Here is a 19,797-nt window from a genome sequence, read left to right on the forward strand (position 1 = left end):
CTTTCTAGACGGAAAAGATAATGCAGGAAAAGCTTCCGTTTGTCCCGTTTCCAGGAAAAGTTGGCGGTTTGACTCATATTTTATAATTTTCATGGATTTTCAGCCCCTTCGCCCCCCACTAAATATCTCTGAATGATTAAATTGGGTACTCGTCTATTAACCGGACTCTTATACCTCAATATCAAGATGCATTGAAAAACCCGTTTTTAGGGAATGATACAAGACACCGCTCCATAGAAATACAATGTATAGCGTGGTTTTAATTGTATATAAGATATTTGAAGTGTTGTTTTTTTTGGGGGGGGGAGGTACCTAGGTTAGTTTACGCATTTAGTATATGCAATGCTTTGCCACCCCCCCCCCTAATGTGCAAATATATAACCCAAATTTGTTTCTAAACTATTATATAGTCATCCTATTTTATTTTATTTCACTAGCATTAACCAAACTAACACTATATAAAAGAGAACCGTACCTTCCCCCCCCCCCCGAAAAAAAACCCCAAAACAACACTTTAAATATCGTAGACGCAATTAAAACCACCAAAAGCGGATCCAGGCTTTTTGTTCGGAGGGGGGGGGGTTACCAATTTTTGACTCGGTTTTCGACTAATTTTTACTAAGGTTTTACTAATTTTCGACTCGGTCAAAAATTTCGGGGGGGGAGGGGGTTCAAACCGGTAACCCCCCTGGATACGGCCTTGAAAACCACGATATACAATGTATTTCTGTACGGCGGTGTCTTGTATCATTCCGTAAAAACGGGGTTTACAACGCGTCTCCGCTCACAGGAAGTGAATTCCAAAGAGAAGGACCAAGGTATTTTAAAGTAAAATCTGATCTCACTCTATTTTTAAGCTCTACAGCCAAATTGTCACAGCTTCTCGTATCGTAATCATTGAAATAACTGTTGAAAATCCCTATCATAACTAGACGTCCAAATTACAAACAGGGTTAAAGATCACACCCACACCAACACGCCCCACAATTACACTAGATGTTAGATGTGCCGTAAAAACAAAAACTGGATATTCAACTCGTCACTAACACTTTAACTTTATATTCAAAACAAATTTAATTATAAGTTTAATTTGTCTTGACTCTATTTTGTATGACCACCTGTTTAATGCGATCACCTTGGAAGAAAGACAAAGAAGAAAATAATAATAATAATAAACAAGCCATCGATGCTTAGCAGGAAAAAAAGACATGTTAGTATTTGTGACTGGTTGTTGAATCGTTGAACGTATGAGGAATTTTAAGAAATTTTGAAATCATTGGTAAAGTTTTTGTTATGGTTGTTAGTCTATTTTTTCTTTTTATCATGGTTGCAGCAATCATGGCTGTCTTTTATCGGTTCTAGGCGTTTCCCCCCAGAAAATGCCCCTTCCTCGCGGAAAATACCCCCGAAAACAGTACACCGAGGAAATTACCCCCCCCCCCCCGTGGAAAATACACCTCGCAAAATAGCCCTCCCCTGGAAAATATCCCCCCGCGGAAAATACCCCCCGGAAAATACCCCCCATGGAAATTAAGGCTTTGCAAATTTGAGATTTTGATGTGTCTTTTTTTTCGTAGGGGGGAGGAATTTTGTTACTTGTGTATTATGCGCCGCTCACTGAAGTTTACGCTGTGTAAAACTCGAGAACAAACAACCGGTTTCTTCGTTAGTTTCTTTCAGCTTGGGGCGAGACAAGACAAGGACAAATGACAGAATAGATGAAAAATATATAATTTGGGCTATATATATGCACAATAGGGGGGGGGGGGGTAAAGTATTTGGACAATTTGAAGTCAGAAAACAATTATGAAACCAGTTTGTTCTCGAGTTTTACCCATTTGAACTTGAGTGAGTGGCGTATAATACACAAGTACCAAAATTCCTTTCCCCTATGGAAAAAAACTTAAATAAAATTCTCAAATTTGGAAAGCCTTATTTTCCACGGGGCTATTTTCCAGTGAGTATTCTCCGGGGGTGGGGGGTATTTTCCGTGGCGGGGGGGGGTATTTCAACGGGATAAAACTAAAAAATAGTAAAGAACAGGAAAACGAGGATTATGCAAGCCAGTGAAAAATTTAGGCTAAAATGCAAATATTTTGGTCAAGACCTCCGCTTGACCGTCCTCAGTGCACGATAATAAAACAAAAATTACTAATAAAAATCCAAGATACTATAAAAAAAAATCAAACCTTAAAATCAAACACAACTAAAATTTGACGACCCTTTCTGAATAAAAAAAATACAATACAGAATAAAATACCATACAGAATAAATAAAAAAATACAATACAGAACGGAAATTCAATTTTTAATTTATACAGAGCGTTTTAAAAGCTAAACGCTTCCCAGGTAAAACACCACCACAGATTAGGTTAGGTTGCAAAATATGATTTTGTTGATTTAAGTAAAAACGATCAGAATTAATTAATTCAGTATAAATGGGGCTTAAATAGGTTTCTCCAGTTGCTATGTTGCGGCTGTTTCTATGGTGGAAGAACCCACCAGCAATTGGGGGAGAGATTGTTGGAACACAGGTCCTTAATCGACAAAACTATGGAGCTATGCCAAAGGCCTGGAACTTTTGATTCCGCCTTGGGTCAATATGTGTGTGACAATCCACATCGTTTCCTTTTATTCTAAAACGGCCTCTATTATTGCCCCCGTTAAAGGTCTCATGCAAGTTTTCAGGGAGGCAGTTGAGATAAAAAAGAACATTCACCGAAACGTAGCTCTCAATAAGACACATATTATATACGTTATGTTCGTCATTATAAAGAAGCGCTGTAGTGTTGACATTTTAAACGGTTCAGGTTTTTTTTCAAATAGTTCGTGGTAATGAACTGTAAGTAAGGAGCGACCCGGCTCAATGGTAACCGATACTCTAAAAAACGGAATTTTGATACCAATAGATACATCAAAAGAATTGGACTTTAATGCTGATTTCAAATATATAAGTTTTATCAAGTTTAGTCCGGCCCATCAATAGTTACCTGAGAAAATTTAACTTTAATGAAAATCACACCATCATATTCAGCGTATCAGAGAACCCTCCTGTAGAGGTTTCAAGCTCCTATCTGCAAAAATGTGGAATTTTGCATTTTTTGCCAGAAGAAAGATCACGGATGCGTGTTTATTTGTTGTTTTTTTTCTCCAGGGGAGATTGTATCGACCCAGTGGTTCTAGAATATCGTGGGAGGGCTCATTGGAACGCAAATTAAAAGTTCTAGTGCCCTTTTTAAGTGACCAAAAAAATGGAGGGCAACTAGGCCCCCTCCCACGCTCATTTTGTTCCCAGAGTCACCTGACCAAAATTTTGAGATAGCCATTTTGTTCAGCGTGGTCGAAAATATGATAACAATGTCTTTTAGGATGACTTAATCCCCCGAAGTTCCCGGGCGGAGGGCTGAAAGTTATGAACTTTACCCAATGTTAACGTATAGTATTGGTTATTGGGAAATATACAGACGTTTTCAGGGGGATTTTTTTCTGGTAGGGGGGGGGGGTCGGGGGTTATATGGAAGGATCTTTCCATGAAGGAAGTTTTCGTGGGGAAAGGGACATTGCTGTGAAGGGGGCGCCGGATTTCCCAGCATTATTAAAGAAAAAGATCAGAAATTAAATAAAAAAACAAGTTTTTCAACTGATTTCAACTGATCAACTGATTGTAATTAAGGGGTCATTTTTAAAGAATTGGAAAAAAATTCGAACTTTAACTTAAAGAGCAAGGTATTGACTAGGGGGCGAACCTTCTAATATACGTATTAAAAATCTATGAATATAGAAGTTCGTTACGTAAGTTAATTCGTAAGTTATATACGTATATTTATTACTAATAAAAACGTTCGTAAATAAAATTAAACAAGTTTCGAGAAAGTCATTTAACCAAATAAAAGTAAAATTAATATGCAAATTTTGTTTTAATTATTCATGTACGGTGAGCCAAAATCAAAAGCTGCATTAAGTCAAAAACGTTCAAAAATTAAATTAAAAAAAACAAGTTTTTTAAAATGAAAGTAAGGAACGATGTTAAAACTTAAAACGAACAGAAGGTATTCCGTATATGAAAGGGGCTGCCCCCTCTCAACACCTTGCTCTTTACGCTATAGTTTGACTTTCTCACAACTCTACTTTTTTAAACAATAAAAAAATTTTGTCTGTCAAATAACATAATGCGGATAAACCCATAAAAATGCATGTAAATCTTCTTTACATCTCAGAATATCTTTGCATCTTTCTTTTTAAAGCTTTATATCTATAAATATTTTAAGGATTTATTTTTATAGTTTCTTCATAAATAAATAAATAAATATAATATATATATATATATATATATATATATATATATATATATATATATATATATATATATATATATATACTTTCTTCATTTCTTTTTCAGGGTCTCATGGTCAACTAGGGTATGGGGTAGCTCAAGCTCTTCGAAAGTCCTATGGTCGAGATAATGTTATCATGTCTGATATTATAAAACCGTCCAAACGAATTCTTGAAAGTGGTAAGTAATCCCAAAAATAATATTTGATGTCACCTGATAGGATTTTTATCAAGGTCGTATCCGGGGGAGGGGATACCAGGTTTCAGCCCCCCCCCCCCTCTCTCGTAATTTTTGCGCCTCTTGTAAAAAAGTAACAAAAAACATATAAACAAATTTTTGATACATTTTATCTTATTCAACACAGGAGAAAGCCAAAGGCTTGTCGCAGTAACAAAAAAGAAAATTGTAAACAACAGCCCAAACAAGAACAACCCCCCCTCCTGAGCAAAAATCTCAGGATACGGCCTTGCTTCTATTGGTTGTAGGATGTCGAGAAAGGTTTGTATAGTGAAAAGTATAATTAAAAAAAAACAAAAACAACAGGAATATTAAAAACGGGTAAAATTTTTGGTAAAACAATGAATCTTGAAAGAAACAATACAACAATTTTTTTTTTGTACAAAAATAATAAGTCATTTTTTAATTTGTTTTTAAATAATAAGAGTCATTTTTTTAATAAGAATCAAATAATAAGAGTCCGAATATTTTGGCTTCCCTTCCAGTGGTGCCAATTCATGAAAGTGTCGGGGGATACATTTTTTCAGAGTCTTGGGTGGGGGCAAAACTTAAGGGATGGCCAAATGCCTCTTGCCCTCCACCTAAAATTGCCGCTCCTGTTTGCTCCCGGGAGCCTTCATCAACAATGAAAGTATGCGAAATATAAGAAAAAACTAGCTTACACAAATTAATATATACAGAAAAAGAAGAAAAAACCATCAATAATACAAAAAATAATAGCGAAAGAAGCTCACATGTTATAAACTATAGTTGTTCTTTTTAAAACAAGTCCAATATGTCAAGCAAAAACATATGTCAAGAGAACTGTCGTTTTCTTTTTCAAACAGTTCCTGGTAACAGACTAAATAAGAAGCGATTCGGCTTAACAGAAACCAAAACTCTAAAAAACGGAATTTTGATAATAGTAGATACATTCAAACACTTGGCTTTTTATGCCGATTCCAGATATATATAATTCCTTAAGCTTAATGTTACCCATCAAAGCTACGAGCCTGAAAAAATTGCCTAATATTTGAAAAAGGGGGAAAACACGCCCAAAAAGTCAAGAGATCCTAATGAAGATCACACCATCAGATTCAGCAAATCAGAGAACCCGTAGTAGAGGTGGAACGTGTTTTTTCACAGATGCGTTTTTAACTGTTTTTGTTTTGTTTTTGCTAAGGGTGATCGTGGTGAACAAATGGTCCTAGGAGATCGGAAGGGCTCATTAAAACGAAAATAAAAAGTTAATGTAGCCTATTAAAATGGCCAAATGATTGGAGGAGAACTAGCTCCCTCCCAAGCCTCTTTTTACCCAAAGACATCCGATTAACATTGTGAGAAAGCCACTCGATTCAGCATAGGTGAAGGTTCAATATCTTTGGGAATAATATGAGTGGGGAAAGGGCTGTAAATTACGCAAATTGTCCATTTTTCATGTAGAGTATTTTGTTTGGAAATAAAAAGAATTTTTCTTTTGAGAGGGGGATTTTCTGCAGGAAGGGGATTTACCAGAGGTAGAATTATCTTTGGAGAGGAAAGTTTCGGTGGTGAGACTTTCCGGGGTAAATTTGACACAGGAGGGGAGGGAGGTAAGGGGATTCCTTAGCATGACTTTGAAAACCATCATAAATAAAAAAGATTTTCAACTAAAAGTAAGGAGCAGCATTAAAACTTAAAACGAACAGAAAATTTTCCTTATATGAGGGGGTTTGTCCCTTCCTCAACCTTCACCTTTACGCTAAAGCTTGGCTTTTTGTCCAAATTCTTTAAGAAAGACTGCTAAAACGTAAAGGCCGCTGAATTTGAATGAGAAGTATTTCTAAAGAACTTTAGCGTAAAGAGTGGAAGTTGGGGAAGGAGCAGTCTCTCATCAGCGGTATAACTTCTGTTCGCTTTAAGTCTTAATGTTGCTCCTTACTTTCAGTTGAAAATAACTTTTTTTCTATTTAATTTCTTTCCAACTTCACTTTCTTTTTAAAGGGTTTGCCCGTTTTTCATTTCATTTCATTTGAGTTATGCATGAAAAGGTAGTATGGTCTAAGAAATCATTTGTGCAATAAAAACTTTGAAAATTAGGGTTAAGGAGAATGAACCGATGATATAATTTCAGTAATGACCTACAAGCAGTAAAAAGAATCAGGCTCGTCTAATGGGGGGTGGCGTGTTTACCCCCAAGATCTTTTTATTCCCATCCTAGATTAATTTTATTTTGGTATTTCCGTTGAAATTTCTAGATTTCGAAAAGTGCATTCAGCGCTCCCATACCTTTTTTGATTGAATTTGATTGTATATATTGGTCTAAAACTACCCAAAAACCTATTGCAAGGTCCCAAATCGGGGTTCCAGATTTGGGCGAGTTTCAATTCAAGAGCAGACAAACTCTAATAACTGCGAGAACGGGTTGAGGTCTCAATAAAGCCTAACAGACCCTAAAGTTGATAAATGAGTCTCCCAAAAAGTGAAAAAACAGGGCATCTAACGTCCGATACACATCGTTTAGTCATCAGGTACTACAAGAAGCCCCAATGTTTGCGCAACCAAATATTTGGGTAAGTAAAGAAGTTTTGTTTTTGCAGTGGCCAACCTGAAATCCAAGAGTTGAAGCAAAATTTGAATTCTGTCAAAATCTACCTTAAATTTCTCATTTTTAACTTGCACTGATATACCTCCACAGCAAAAGAGCCAATAAGAGGTTATGTATCTTAGATCTATGTGAAGTGGACTCTTCCCCGGAAACCTTATTCACTGGTACTGAAGGAAGTATACCCCATGGTATGACATTATTATATATCTCTTCTAACTTGGACTGCTTCCATTCCAAGTGGAAAATGATTAACAATCTGCTAAACCTTGTAATTCTGAATCTTACAAATCTATTTGTAAAAAATCTACTTGTTAAACAATCTAAATCTTGTAAATCTACTTGTAAAAATATAAATCCTGTAAACATGCATGCAAAAAATCTACTTGTAAAATGTTAAATAAAAAAACAAGTTTTTTCAACTGAAAGTAAGGAGCAACATTAAAACTCACAAACGAACAAAAAATTTTACGCATATGCGGGGGGTTGTCACCTCCTCAACACCTCGGTCTTTGCGCTATGGTTTCTTAGTACTTTTAAAAAAGTTTTTATTGTTCTAATTAAACTAACCCTATTTTTCAGGTGTCTTTCTTAAATAATTAGGACGAATTTTTAATTTTAGCGTAAAGAGCGAGGTGTTGAGGAGACGGCAGCCCCCCTCATATACGCAATAATTTCTGTTCGTTTTAAGTTTTAATGTTGCTCCTTACTTTCAGTTGAAAAACAACTCTTTTTTTATTTAATTTCTGATTAGTTTTTTTGAATAATAGCCCACCAGGAAATCTGGCTCCACCTCCACGGAAAAATCCATCCTCTCCACGGATGTATTCTCTAGAAAATTCAGTCCTGGTGAAAATTTACCCCGGACAATTACCCTTAACATCTCCACGCGTAAAATTGAGTTGGCAAAGAGATAGCAAGTCATAAGAAGAATTGTGTACAGGAATTGTGGCAAATTCCATTGTAAAATTTGCAATTAAAAATCCACCCCCTGGAAACTTCCCTTGCCATGGAACATTTTCTACGTGAAACCCCCCCCCCCCACAGAAGTCTCCGCTCTACCCGAAAAATGTATGCATACTTCCCAGTAACAAATATTATACGTAAATAATGGGCAAATATTATAATTTAAAGACCTTTCACAGGAACTGTGGGGGTTGTGTTATTCCAAAGGTTCCGTCTTTCAACTATGTTGAACAGAATGCCTATCTAAAAATTTTGATTGGATGATTTTGATAAGAAAGAGGCACAGGAGGCCTAGCTGCCCTTCAATCTTTTCGGTCACTAAAAAGGGCATTAGAACTTTTAATTTCCTTTTGAATGAGCCCTCTCCTGATATTCTAGGGCCACTGCATCGTATCAAGATCTTTCAAATATACCTGTAAAAAATCCACTTGTAAAAAAATCTAAATCTTGTAAATCTAATTGTAAAAAGTTTATATCCTGTAAATCTACATGTAAAAAATCTACTTGTAAAATATCTAGATCTTTTAAATCTACTTGTAAAAGTCCACTTGAAAAAAATTAATTCCTGTAAATCTACATGTAAAAAATCTACTTATAAAATATCTAGATCTTTTCAATCTACTTTAATAAAATCCACTTGTAAAAAAATCTGAATCTTGCAAATCTTTTTGTAAAAAATATAAATCCTGTAGATCTACTTTAAAAATTACTTGTAAGATATCTAGATCATTTAAATCTACTTGTAAAAAATTTAATTGTAAAGTATCTACACCTTTGAAAGCTGCTTGTAAGAAAATAATTTGTAAAAAAATCTAAATCTTGTAAATCCACTTAAAAAAATCTATATCTTGTAAATCTACTTGTAAAAAATCTAAATCTTGTAAATCTACTAGTAAAAAATCTACTTGAAAAAATCTTGTGAGTCAAACAGGTTTCATTTTTCTTTTTACTGGGTAGAAATCAGTGGTGTCAGCCGGTGGTGCAGGGGGCATGTGCCCCCTAAATTTTGGCCCTGCCCTAGATTAAAAAAAACACACATTTTTTGGGGGTGTTTTCAAAGAAAAATGCCTGTTTTGGCATTTTATTGTAACAATTAAAAAAATTACAAATTTGCGCCCCCTAAAGTTTGAAAACTACATTTTACCCCTTCCAATTAAAAAAATTATGCGTAGGAGAGCCAATCAAAAGGAATTCATATTTTCTTTATGTTGACTGGCCTAAAATTTCACACAGAAAGTTTTAAAACCAATCAGGCGTTAAAAAAGAAGTATTATTTGTCTCTCTAGAAATAAGAATTAACCTAATTGGCTTACGAAAGTACATCACAGCCGTAAACCAATTGAAACAAAGCACACTTTTTGCCATGGAATTATAGAAAATAAATCTCCCTTTTTTATTTGGTATCATAAGATTAAAAATTTCAAAAAATGTCAAATACCTCCACATCGAAAAAGCCAGTGAAAAATGCTTCTCTTCCGAGGCTTGTGTGAAGCAAGCTCTTCCGCGGAGACCTTACTCATTATAACCAGGGGAAATACTCCCGAAATGATTGTTAAAGATTCAAGTTCCATTGTCATGCTACTACAAATATATTATTTATATACTATTATGATTGTTTCCTGCGATACAGACAAATCATAGAAGAAGGAGGTTGCTATATCATGCGATAAGAATTCACGATGATTATTATTATTTGTATAGGGGCTAAAGGTCCCTTATGCACATGCTTGATCAGATATGAACACAGGAAGCCCCTTGGGGTGGGAGGTGATATTTTAGGGGGACACAACTTTGATTGAAAATAAAACAATAGGTAATTTATATGAAAATAATAAAATATAGGAAAGAAAAGCCTGAAAAATTAAGGGCTTTCGGGTTTGGTATTAAAAGGGCTAGATTATGTATCTAAACTATAGAATGGGTTACAATTGACCATTTGTGGTAATTGTTCAAATTTAATTTCTAATATTAGTGTACTTTTTAGAGCAAAAATAAGAGTGGAATTTAATAACTTATCAGATTCAGTGAGGCTATTCTCAATCTTGGTGTAGATACAGCTTTCACTTTAAAGCTTTTCATGAGTACAGGTTAAGAAGCAAGCCCAAAAATCTGTTAAACTATGTAAAGAAAACTTCTTCCAGGTCTTAGCTAAGATCCCGAAGGAACCCAAACCCTGGTTTCTTTATCCCCTATTTATGGCCCTGCACGACTTAAGCTCGATGTCCACTCTCTACTTTATTCAAGCAAACATTTGGTTTCCTATTTCAGGTCCATATATTCTCACTGATATTCTTGACTTCAAGAACCTACAACAGGTTGTTGTCACTCATCGCCTGGATTGGTTAATACATTTTAGCGCACTTTTGTCAGCTGTCGGAGAAAAGAACTTATCTCTTGCCATGAAGGTGAACGTTGAAGGTAAGTACTATTGCCACGAAGGTGAACGTTGAAGATAAGTACTCTTGCCATAAAGGTGAGAGTTGAAGGTAAGTACTTATGTTAATCACACTAGCGTCTTCTTTTGCATCTTGTTGGCCTGAGAAATATAAAAATTCGCACCTTCGTGGGGGCTGGGCCAATCCCATCTATTGGGTTCGCTTTGTTCAATTACTTATTTCTGACTCCGCGTTCAATATAGCTTATTGTAATCGATTGAAATTGATTTTCGTTTCTGATAGCCTATAAAGCCATTCTCTTTCAAAGAGAATGGTTTTACCGACAGTCCTAGCCCGTTCAGAGGCATGGGAAAACACTCAAAAAACGATCGGTACTATGGGGAAACTGATCGGTTTTTCCAATACTGCACATCTGAGGTTAGGATTTTTTTCTAGTTTCCCCATGTTTCCGAACGGTTTTTCGTGTGTCGTCAAGCAAAATTGAGCAATATTTTTGAGAGTAGAAAGCATGGTCAACTGTTAAGCAGCTAAAGTTCGAGATTTGGTGGTTGTTATCCAGACTATCAGTTTTATATTCTACGCAACTAATGCTTTGTATTAAACTAACAAGAAAGGGGAAGATACTTGGCAAGAAATTGATTCAGTGATGAGCAGGGGCGTCCCGAGGGGGGCGGGGAGGGGTGCGCCGCCCCTCCAACGTTTTTGGCATTCGGTAGAAATTGTGCAAAATTGCCCGAAATTTAGCAAAATTCTTGATTTCTGCAGAAAATTCTGCATAAATCAGGTAGCGATTTGGTAAAATTTACAAAGATTACCCCCCAATGAAATGAGTCTCGGGACGCCTCTGGTGGTGAGAATCAATTTGAAAAAACTACACAGCTAAGTCAGAAACAGGCGACCAGACACGGTTTAAGTCTTTTTTTATCTTCTTTTCTTTTATTCATGAAAAGTAACTTCAAGAAAATTTGTGTAGCTGTATTGATGAAAAATTGAGTTGTATTGATGGAGTTTCATATTTGTGTTTTCAATGTTGTTTCCTTCTTAAAGTATCAAGAACAGCAAAATGGAACACTTTCGCCCCCTGGATCCGTTTTAGGTCTTTTCACATTTGACAACCCCAACTTTCTAAGATTCTTCATTTTATTGTTTCAAAATTTTAAGGGCAATATTACATTTTTGTCAGTGTTGCCACGTTGAACACTGGAAATAAGCAAAACTAATTAGTTGAATTTGACAATGTTTTTTTTTCCGTAAAAATTGATTCCCTAAGACAACAACTCCTTCAAAGGAAAGTCATATTTTTTCTGATTTCTCACAAACATTTTTTTTTTCATTTCGGCCCCTGCTGCTATCAAAAAGTGTAGCCTATAACTGTTCATGGAGGTCTTTCTGTTAAAAATTGAATTCCGGATTTTTTTTTTCTTAAGACATATTTGGTTGTGTAAGATAGCTCGTAACCGGCTGAAACAATCAGATTTCATTTTAACTCTCCTTGATATTCTAAAAAAAAAAAAAAATAAAAAAAAAAATAAAACCCCACCTAACTTGACTGTACCACCTTTACTACTTTTAAGCTGATTTTTCGAATGCCTCTCTGTCAGCGGCGGTTCAAACCTCTCTTGCAAAATCTTGATTACCCCCCCCCCTGTGTCCCAAAAAGTTTTCAGGCCAAATTCTACAAAATTTTCATTTGTTAACAAAATTATTTTCAATTTCCTAAATAGTTAATCATTTCATTTTTAATGATTTTTCAATTTATTATTTAAATTATCTAATTGTTATTAATTATTCAAATTAAATTATCTTAATTGTTATTGTTTCATTATTTTTATTTTCTGATTTATCTTATTAATTAATTAGTAATTTATTAATTATTTTCATTTATAAACTCCACCCACTACTTTTTTTTTAATAAAAATAAAATTTCAAAAATTACAAAATGATTATAACCATTAGATTAGTTGTTTAAAATGTTGCACCCCTAAAATTTCTGAGCCCAGGACAAGTAACCCCTCTGTACCCCCTAAATCTGCCTCTGCTCTCGGTGTTCCTTGTCAGCTGCAGATGTCTCGAATAAACACCAAGAATGGCTTTAAAAAAGAAAAACAATTGATAAAAGTGAATACTCTGAGTCATTTGCAATGTACAAAATTAGCCAAATGTAAGTCAAATACGATTCGATACCATCCTACACCGAAATTTCAAAGAGTACAAACAACTTGCCAGAAGTGTTTTTTTTTTTTTTTTTTTTTTTTTTTTTTTTTTTTTTTTTAATAAATATTAAATTGATAGCAGTAGTCATGGCTGCAGCAGCAGGAGCGGGCTAGTAAAAAGTGAACTGCAGCCAATAGCAACCAAAAATTTAAAACACTTTTTTGAAAAGCTATCTAGTGAGAAAAAGTTTTCGTATAAAGATGCTTGAGAAACTATAACTATTTACAAAGATTTATCTTAATTAAAGAAAAAATTATTTTCGACGATTTTGAAAAACTTGCCAGAAGTGTTTTCTAGCCAAATTCTCAGAATGCTTGAACTTTTCTATCTTCTCTTTCAACAGTCGTTGTGAACCCCTTTGTAGATCTTTGTATCGATCATCACTTTTAAATCGCCACCCTCCCTTCCTTAAGCAACCAAACTTGAAGCTGACATAACTAGCACCTTAACATACTTTAGCCGTTCTAATATCTTTTTCTAGGGGGAATTTCTTCTGGGTCGGTCATAATTGGGAAAGCCCAAACAACTTTCTCTCTCTGTCTCTCTTCTCTCTCTCTTTCTTCACCTATTTCTTCGTTCAAAATTTTGAATGTGCCCGATTCTTCACACATCCTATTTTGCTTTCCAAAGTAACTGGTGGAAACGGAGCTTAAGAGAAAGAGGAAAGGGTAGAATGCCCTATGCAAAGCTGGGGTTGATTCCAGTGAGAATAAAACATTAGGATTGAGGTTGGTTTTGTCACATAGAGTATTCTCATTTTATTTGTCTTGGCTTCTCATTATTACTTAAGGTCACAGCTTCGAATCACTGCATCTCGAGTTCACTTACAAGGCCACGAGTCAAAAATGAGTCCCGAGCTGAGATGAATATGTGGGACTAAATCGAGGGTGTAGAGATCGTGGATGGAGTCAGTACTAATCCTTGTCCTAGCTACTTTTCACTGTTTGTTTGGCAATGAAAAACACGTCAAGTATGTTTTTTTTAAGTACCTACGGGATTAATAACCAACATTTGGGAATGTCAATTTGTAAAGCACTTTTTCTGGAATTTCTTTAAATGTGTTTTGTTTTCTTTAGTAGCTTTTACCAATCACTCGAGATGTACTTGAGCTCACTTACAAGGCTGTGAGTCTAAAATGAGTCTCGAGCTCGAATGAATATGTGGGACTGAATCGAGGGTGTAGAGATTTTGGATGGATTTAGTACTAATCCTCGTCCTAGCTACTTTTTACTGTTTGTTCGGCAACGAAAAACAGGTCGAGTGTATTTTTCTTCTAAACATCTTCGGGGTTAACAATTAACATTTTGGAATATCAATTTGGGAGGCACATTTACTAGAATTTCTTAAAATATATCTTTGTTTTCTTTAGTAGCTCTTCTCCCCAAAAGATGAGCCTGATTCTTTTTTTATGAAGAACCATATCAGGCCAGGCTGGTTTCCATGATTGAGTAATTAGTCCCACGGCATCCCTGCTTAATGATTAATTTTATATTCGGTAAAATTATTGTTAATCAGTATAATCATTAGTGCCATAAGTTAATACTAGAATTGAAATTGTATTTATTTTAATATTAGACATAATGTTTGTTCTACATAAAAACAAATATTTGAAAAGTCTTTTTGAAATTAGCTGTTAAAAAGCTGTTCAACTGAACCCCTTAGATTATCAGAATACTCTTTTTGGGGTATTTTATTAAGAAAGTTGAAAAAATTGCCCCGCCCCCCACCCTAGATTTCGAAAAGTACGTTTTGCTCCCTTCCGTACCCCCATAAATATTTTTTAAATGAAACCTCTGCCTGCTCACAACACTAGTGTCAACTGTGGGTGGGAGGGGGGGGAGGGTGCATAGGTGCTTTTTCCTTTTCCCAGATATTTTGACCTCTCCCCTAGATTTTGAAAATTCCCTTTTTCGATTTTTTCACCGAAAAATGGGTGTTTTTGGTATACTCATTGAAAAAAAGAGAAAAATTTGGCGTTATAGGCAATTTGTGTAGGCAAATTTTAGCCTTTTTTATGGGTCTTTTGTAAAGACTTTAGGGTGCAAATTTACTACTTTTTCCCGTTTTATTCTAAATATGATGCCAACTAGTTAATGATGATTAATGATAATTGAGTTACGGAACACATCCTTGTTATTCACAAATTAAACATTGAAAATATATTTTTCTTCACAAAAACACACTTAAAAGTATTTTTGTCTTGATGTGTCCACAAAATCATGGAGATGTCAAGACAGATTGGATTACTACAGTTTGTGCCATCTACACTTGTTGCTTTATGGACAGAATCTCCAAGGACTCCCACGACAAATATCACTGTTCATAGGCCCAAAACACTTTTCTGAGTTTCCAAGGTCATATAAGTTATTACACCCTGCAGTCGTTATTGTTAAATACCACTGGTCAGTGAGGGAGTGTTAGTGAGGGGGAGGGAGTGTATACCTTGAGTGAGGGGAGAGAGAACTGGTGACAACCTACTGGTGGTGCCCCTGAGAGCAGTAAGGACAGATGTGATTATATACTTATAATGTCAGTTACCGTCAAGGCATTGACCGTCCTGCCTAGTGTCTGACCATGAGGCAGAGTGTTTTAAGAACTAACTACCGAGATTGGACGGACTGAATCCGTCCATACTCGGATCGACGGGTTCTCTACTTCTCCAGTCCTGTTAAGAACTACATGTTGATTTAGGATTCATCAATGATTTTCAGGGGTGTGGATCAAGAGTAACGCTGTGAACAGAGTTGTGTGTACAGGGATTGTACAAATATGTGTTGGCCATAAATGGCTTGGTCCTTCAGTGAGTTGTTAATTGTAAAATTAGTATTGTTAAATATAGTGAAGGACCCGATCACCTCTGTATTCAAAGATTAAAACTATAATTTATTTTAATAAAATTTTTAGACACTTGTTAAGTTTTTTCTTTTAATAAAAAAATTTTTTTATATAAACTGTTAGAAATATAAAAAAATTGGAGTGGATAGAAATTATTAATATATTAGAAAACAAAGTAAAAAATTAGTTATATAAAAAACAAATCCAAACTGCCACCGACCCGGGAAGGACTCGCTAAGAAGCCCTCAGACATAACTTCAAATTTGACAGAAAATCCATTTTTTGTCAAAATGAAAAAAAAAATTACTGCCCTATTGTAGGACTGCCCCACCGAGATGACTAAACCAGTGTAACTCTACTGTTGATTTAACACTGTAAAAATTAAAATATGATATTTTGTATGAATTTTATAGTGTTCATGCCCATTCGGTAAATGTTCTTGCAACTATATCAACATTAAACCCTTTTTTCTGTAAAAGCGAAATTTTCATAAATAGACGTAGGCCACACGTGGCCTGAAAGAAAGAATTTTGAACATCATAACTTATGTATATACTTTTATATAACTTTTTCCATTATTTTTAAAAATGTAATTTCAACTGATAAGAAAACACTACTATAGCTATAAATCGTAATCTTGTCAATAAGCTTTTGACCTACTCACATTAAATTAGACTCGAACAAAACGGAAGGATTTATTTTTATTAATCGCCCCGCCGTTCCCGTTGGGCCTTATGTTAAATAGTTCTAACAAGTGCGTATAAACCAAAATTTTGTATGGTTTTTTAAAGTTTTTTTTGTACCCCCCCCCCTCCGACAAAAAATGCGTAGCACGGGTGTCCCAGTTATTATTTTATTCAATGAAAAAACCCAAAAAGACATCTTTCAGTGATTTACCCCAAAAAGTTGTTTTTTGAAATCTTGGAGGGAGTGTAGAAACCAAAGGAGCAACCAACCCGGCCCGTCTCCCCCCATTTCCCCCATTGAAAGATATGAGTCTAGAGAGCCGGGGCTTGAAATTACTAAAATTTTGCGGGGGGTGGTTCAATTTTTTTTTTTTTTTATTTAAATTGCAAATTACCATTTTTGGGTATTGAAAAAGAAAAATTACTTTTTTATGACTTTATATTCAAAAACTAAAAACAACTTAATTTTCCACCCCCTAATACAAAACAAAATTGTTTACCGCACCCCTCCTGCCTTTGACAAAAATAATCGGTGATGTTTTTAAGCTGAGCAGACTATATATAAACTTAAATTACAGAATTTGCTTTTTTCACATCCCATGCTAATATTGATTTAATTTTATTGCTTTTTAGGTACACGCAGAACTTCTAGGCGAATACTTTCATCACAGATACGGGCTCGATTTCCGCTGCTTAAGATTTCCAGGCGTTATCAGCTACGACACCAATCCAGGAGGCGGAACTACAGGTACTCTGCTTTATACCTCCATTTATTGCAAAGAGCCGCAAACTCTATATCCTATATGTACACGACTTTTTTATACCCCGAGTGTGACTTGCTTTACCTCATACGCCCCTACTACTACCTCGTGTCTACGTTGTGCCTAATTCTATGCCCATGACCATAGCCCTGCCTTGGTGCCTTCATATTTTCGTGTATCTGGTGTACTTAAAGAGATTAATTGCATGGCCCCTGGATTTTTCAAATTCTATGCTTAGTGTGATACTATCAGCTAAATTTTTAATTGTATCATAAATTAATTATGAAATGTGTTAATGAATATGGTTTTCTATTTATCAAATTGGACTAATATAGTTGCCTTTGTATTTCCCGTCAAATGATTTGGGAAAGATAAAGCCGTAGCTATAAATTATTAAAAAATTATGTATTTGTATAGCTGTTATTTTACAAATTCAGTTTTTTATTGACAACTTAATTTTATTGAAGGATTTCACTGGTAACCAAAAATTTTTAAAAGAAAAAAAAAAAAATAGGGCAACCGTATAAGGAAGGGGAGTCAGAGCCCCTAATGGGGAGAAAAGTACCATGATACAACTATAAAAAGGCGTCTATTTTAGTTCTTAATAGTCAGTATGTAAACATACTTGTATTACCTAGTAACTCAAATTGTTTAATGACAGTTCAGTTGTAATAAGGGAGCATAGAGAGCATGGACAAATGGCAAGTTTTGCCGTTACGAAACAACAGATGACTTAGGAGGGGGAAGCCCCCCATCTTTTATACAAGCTAATTTTGAAGAAATACTTTTGTCAACAGTGCCTAAAGTTAAGTCACTTAAGTGTTTTGCTTTAGATTAACTTTCAGGCTCAGCATATTTTGAAACGGAATATGTACCGAGAGGAGAACTTTTTGTCAGGTCACTAACACGATCTGCATTTTCTTAAGTTGTTCGGTACCATATGCTTTTATCTTATTGTTTGCTGATTTTTCATTCATATTTCTATATTTTTATTAAAATTCTCGGTTAATTTCCTCTGCCTATTCAGTTTTAATTAATAAGTAATGTTCCCTTTGAAAACTAACTAAAAATAAATGCCTATCTCTTGGTATTATTATTCAAGTGGCGTCAATTCATGAAAATCCAGGAGTACTCTTAAAAATGGATTATTCAATATATAGAGGGGGGACAAATGGTGAAATGGAGTACTTTTTTCAATAAAAATAGACCTCCAACCCAAAATACATTGAGTTTTCAAAGAATCTGGAGGACAAAAAAAATTAGAGGGATTACATGCCCCCTGCCTCCCTCATAAAATTGACACAACTGAATTATTTAATATTTTTCTTAAAATAAATATTATAAAATATTCCAGACTCTGATGTTCAGATATTCCACGACGCTCTTACGACACGCCATCACGCTTGTTATCTTCGCAAGGATACACGTTTGCCAATGATGTATATAACTGACACAATTACCTCGATTTGTGAATTTATGGCTTTGGATTCATCAGTTCTGCCACAGAGGACTTATAATGTGACATCTATTAGATTTACTCCAGAAGAAATAGCGGAAAGCATTCGGAGTCACATAAATTCTTTGGAGGTTACCTAAAATCCAGAAGAAAGACAAAAAATATGTAATAAAGCTCATTTATTATTATTCTCATTTTTACATATGAGGACAAATACTAATACCAAATAATTATTAAAGTGGTTATAAGTACATTTATTAGACAGTGAAAACAAATACAAAAGTCTGGATATTTAAACCATATATACAGTGATCTTCATCAGCAGATATACAAAAGCATTAAAATATGTTAGTTTTAATTTTAACTCGGCACCTGGCAGGCTTCTATATATGGATTTTATTCTCATTGTCGCTTGTCTTCTAACCGCAGACCATTTTAAACAATTTTCTGTTTGTTCATACTGCTGTTGGTTCAAAGATATTTAAATATTAAATCAAGTCCGATTTCTAACAACGATATCTACTAAGCTTCAAACTTTTGGTTTTCTTTTTTCAGGTTTTTGAATTGTTGTAATATCTTGTTAAAACATATACAAATATTTTTTTAAATTACCAGCCGCTGGCCTCCGGCAATTGGCACGCGTCAGGCTTCTTTAAATGGATTCTTACCGTCGCTTGTCTGCTAAACACAGAGAATTTGTTGTCGTTTTAAGCTGAAATGTTTCTAAATATATTTAATTATTAAAGCAATTCCGATTTCTAGCAACGATCTACTAAGTTTCAAACTTTTGTTTTTGCTTTGTAAGATTTTGAATTGTTGTAATTTCTTGTTAAAATATATCCAAATATTTTTAAATTTACACTATTTTTCTCTTTAATAATTTTAATTTATTTTAATACTGCACTCTATTCAAAGATATTTTATTATCAAAGAAAGACCAATTTCGAACAACGATTTCTACTGAGCTTCCAACTTTTGGTTTTCTTTTATATGGTTTTTGAATTGTTGTAATCACTTGTTAAAATATATACACACATTATTGCAATTAGCGGTTTTTTGCTTTTTACGCAACTTAATGTCTTTTCATATTGCGGTCTGTTCAAAGATATTTGATTATTCAAGGTGGTCCGATTTCTAACAAACGATATGTATTAAGCTTCAAACTTTTTGTTTTCTTTTTTATGGCTTCTGAATTGTTGTAATCCCTTGTCATATTAGAGAATCATTATTTGTAAGAGTTGCAAATTACGTTTTTTATGCATTCCTACTGATACTATATAACTGGTTGCGTTCAACAAGGTTTTCTTTTTTATGAGTTTTGAATTGCTGTAATCCCTTGTTAAAATATATA

The 19,797-nt window shown here is 34.6% G+C and overlaps 2 protein-coding genes across 2 annotated transcripts in view; one reads left to right on the forward strand and one right to left on the reverse strand.

Moving 5' to 3' along the window:
• The window catches only part of Cdc50 (cell cycle control protein 50A), a 141,767-nt gene extending 124,837 nt beyond the window's left edge, over nt 1–16,930 (reverse strand). The window contains exon 1 of the mRNA XM_089096983.1: nt 16,806–16,930. Coding sequence (XP_088953109.1) covers nt 16,806–16,830 — 25 coding nt within the window. The 5' untranslated portion in view covers nt 16,831–16,930. The remainder of the gene's footprint in view (nt 1–16,805) is intronic.
• LOC148947280 (L-threonine 3-dehydrogenase, mitochondrial-like) overlaps nt 1–19,797 on the forward strand; it is a 37,585-nt gene that overhangs the window by 6,128 nt on the left and 11,660 nt on the right. Inside the window, 5 exon segments of the mRNA XM_089096985.1 lie at nt 4,399–4,512; nt 10,367–10,519; nt 14,917–15,062; nt 16,863–16,977; nt 18,345–18,611. Coding sequence (XP_088953111.1) covers nt 4,399–4,512; nt 10,367–10,519; nt 14,917–15,062; nt 16,863–16,977; nt 18,345–18,611 — 795 coding nt within the window.

This window comes from Artemia sp. Qi Xiang Cuo, chromosome 11 (genome assembly GCF_049724085.1).
Source record: "Artemia sp. Qi Xiang Cuo chromosome 11, ASM4972408v1, whole genome shotgun sequence".
In the NCBI taxonomy this organism is placed as follows: domain Eukaryota; kingdom Metazoa; phylum Arthropoda; class Branchiopoda; order Anostraca; family Artemiidae; genus Artemia; species Artemia sp. Qi Xiang Cuo.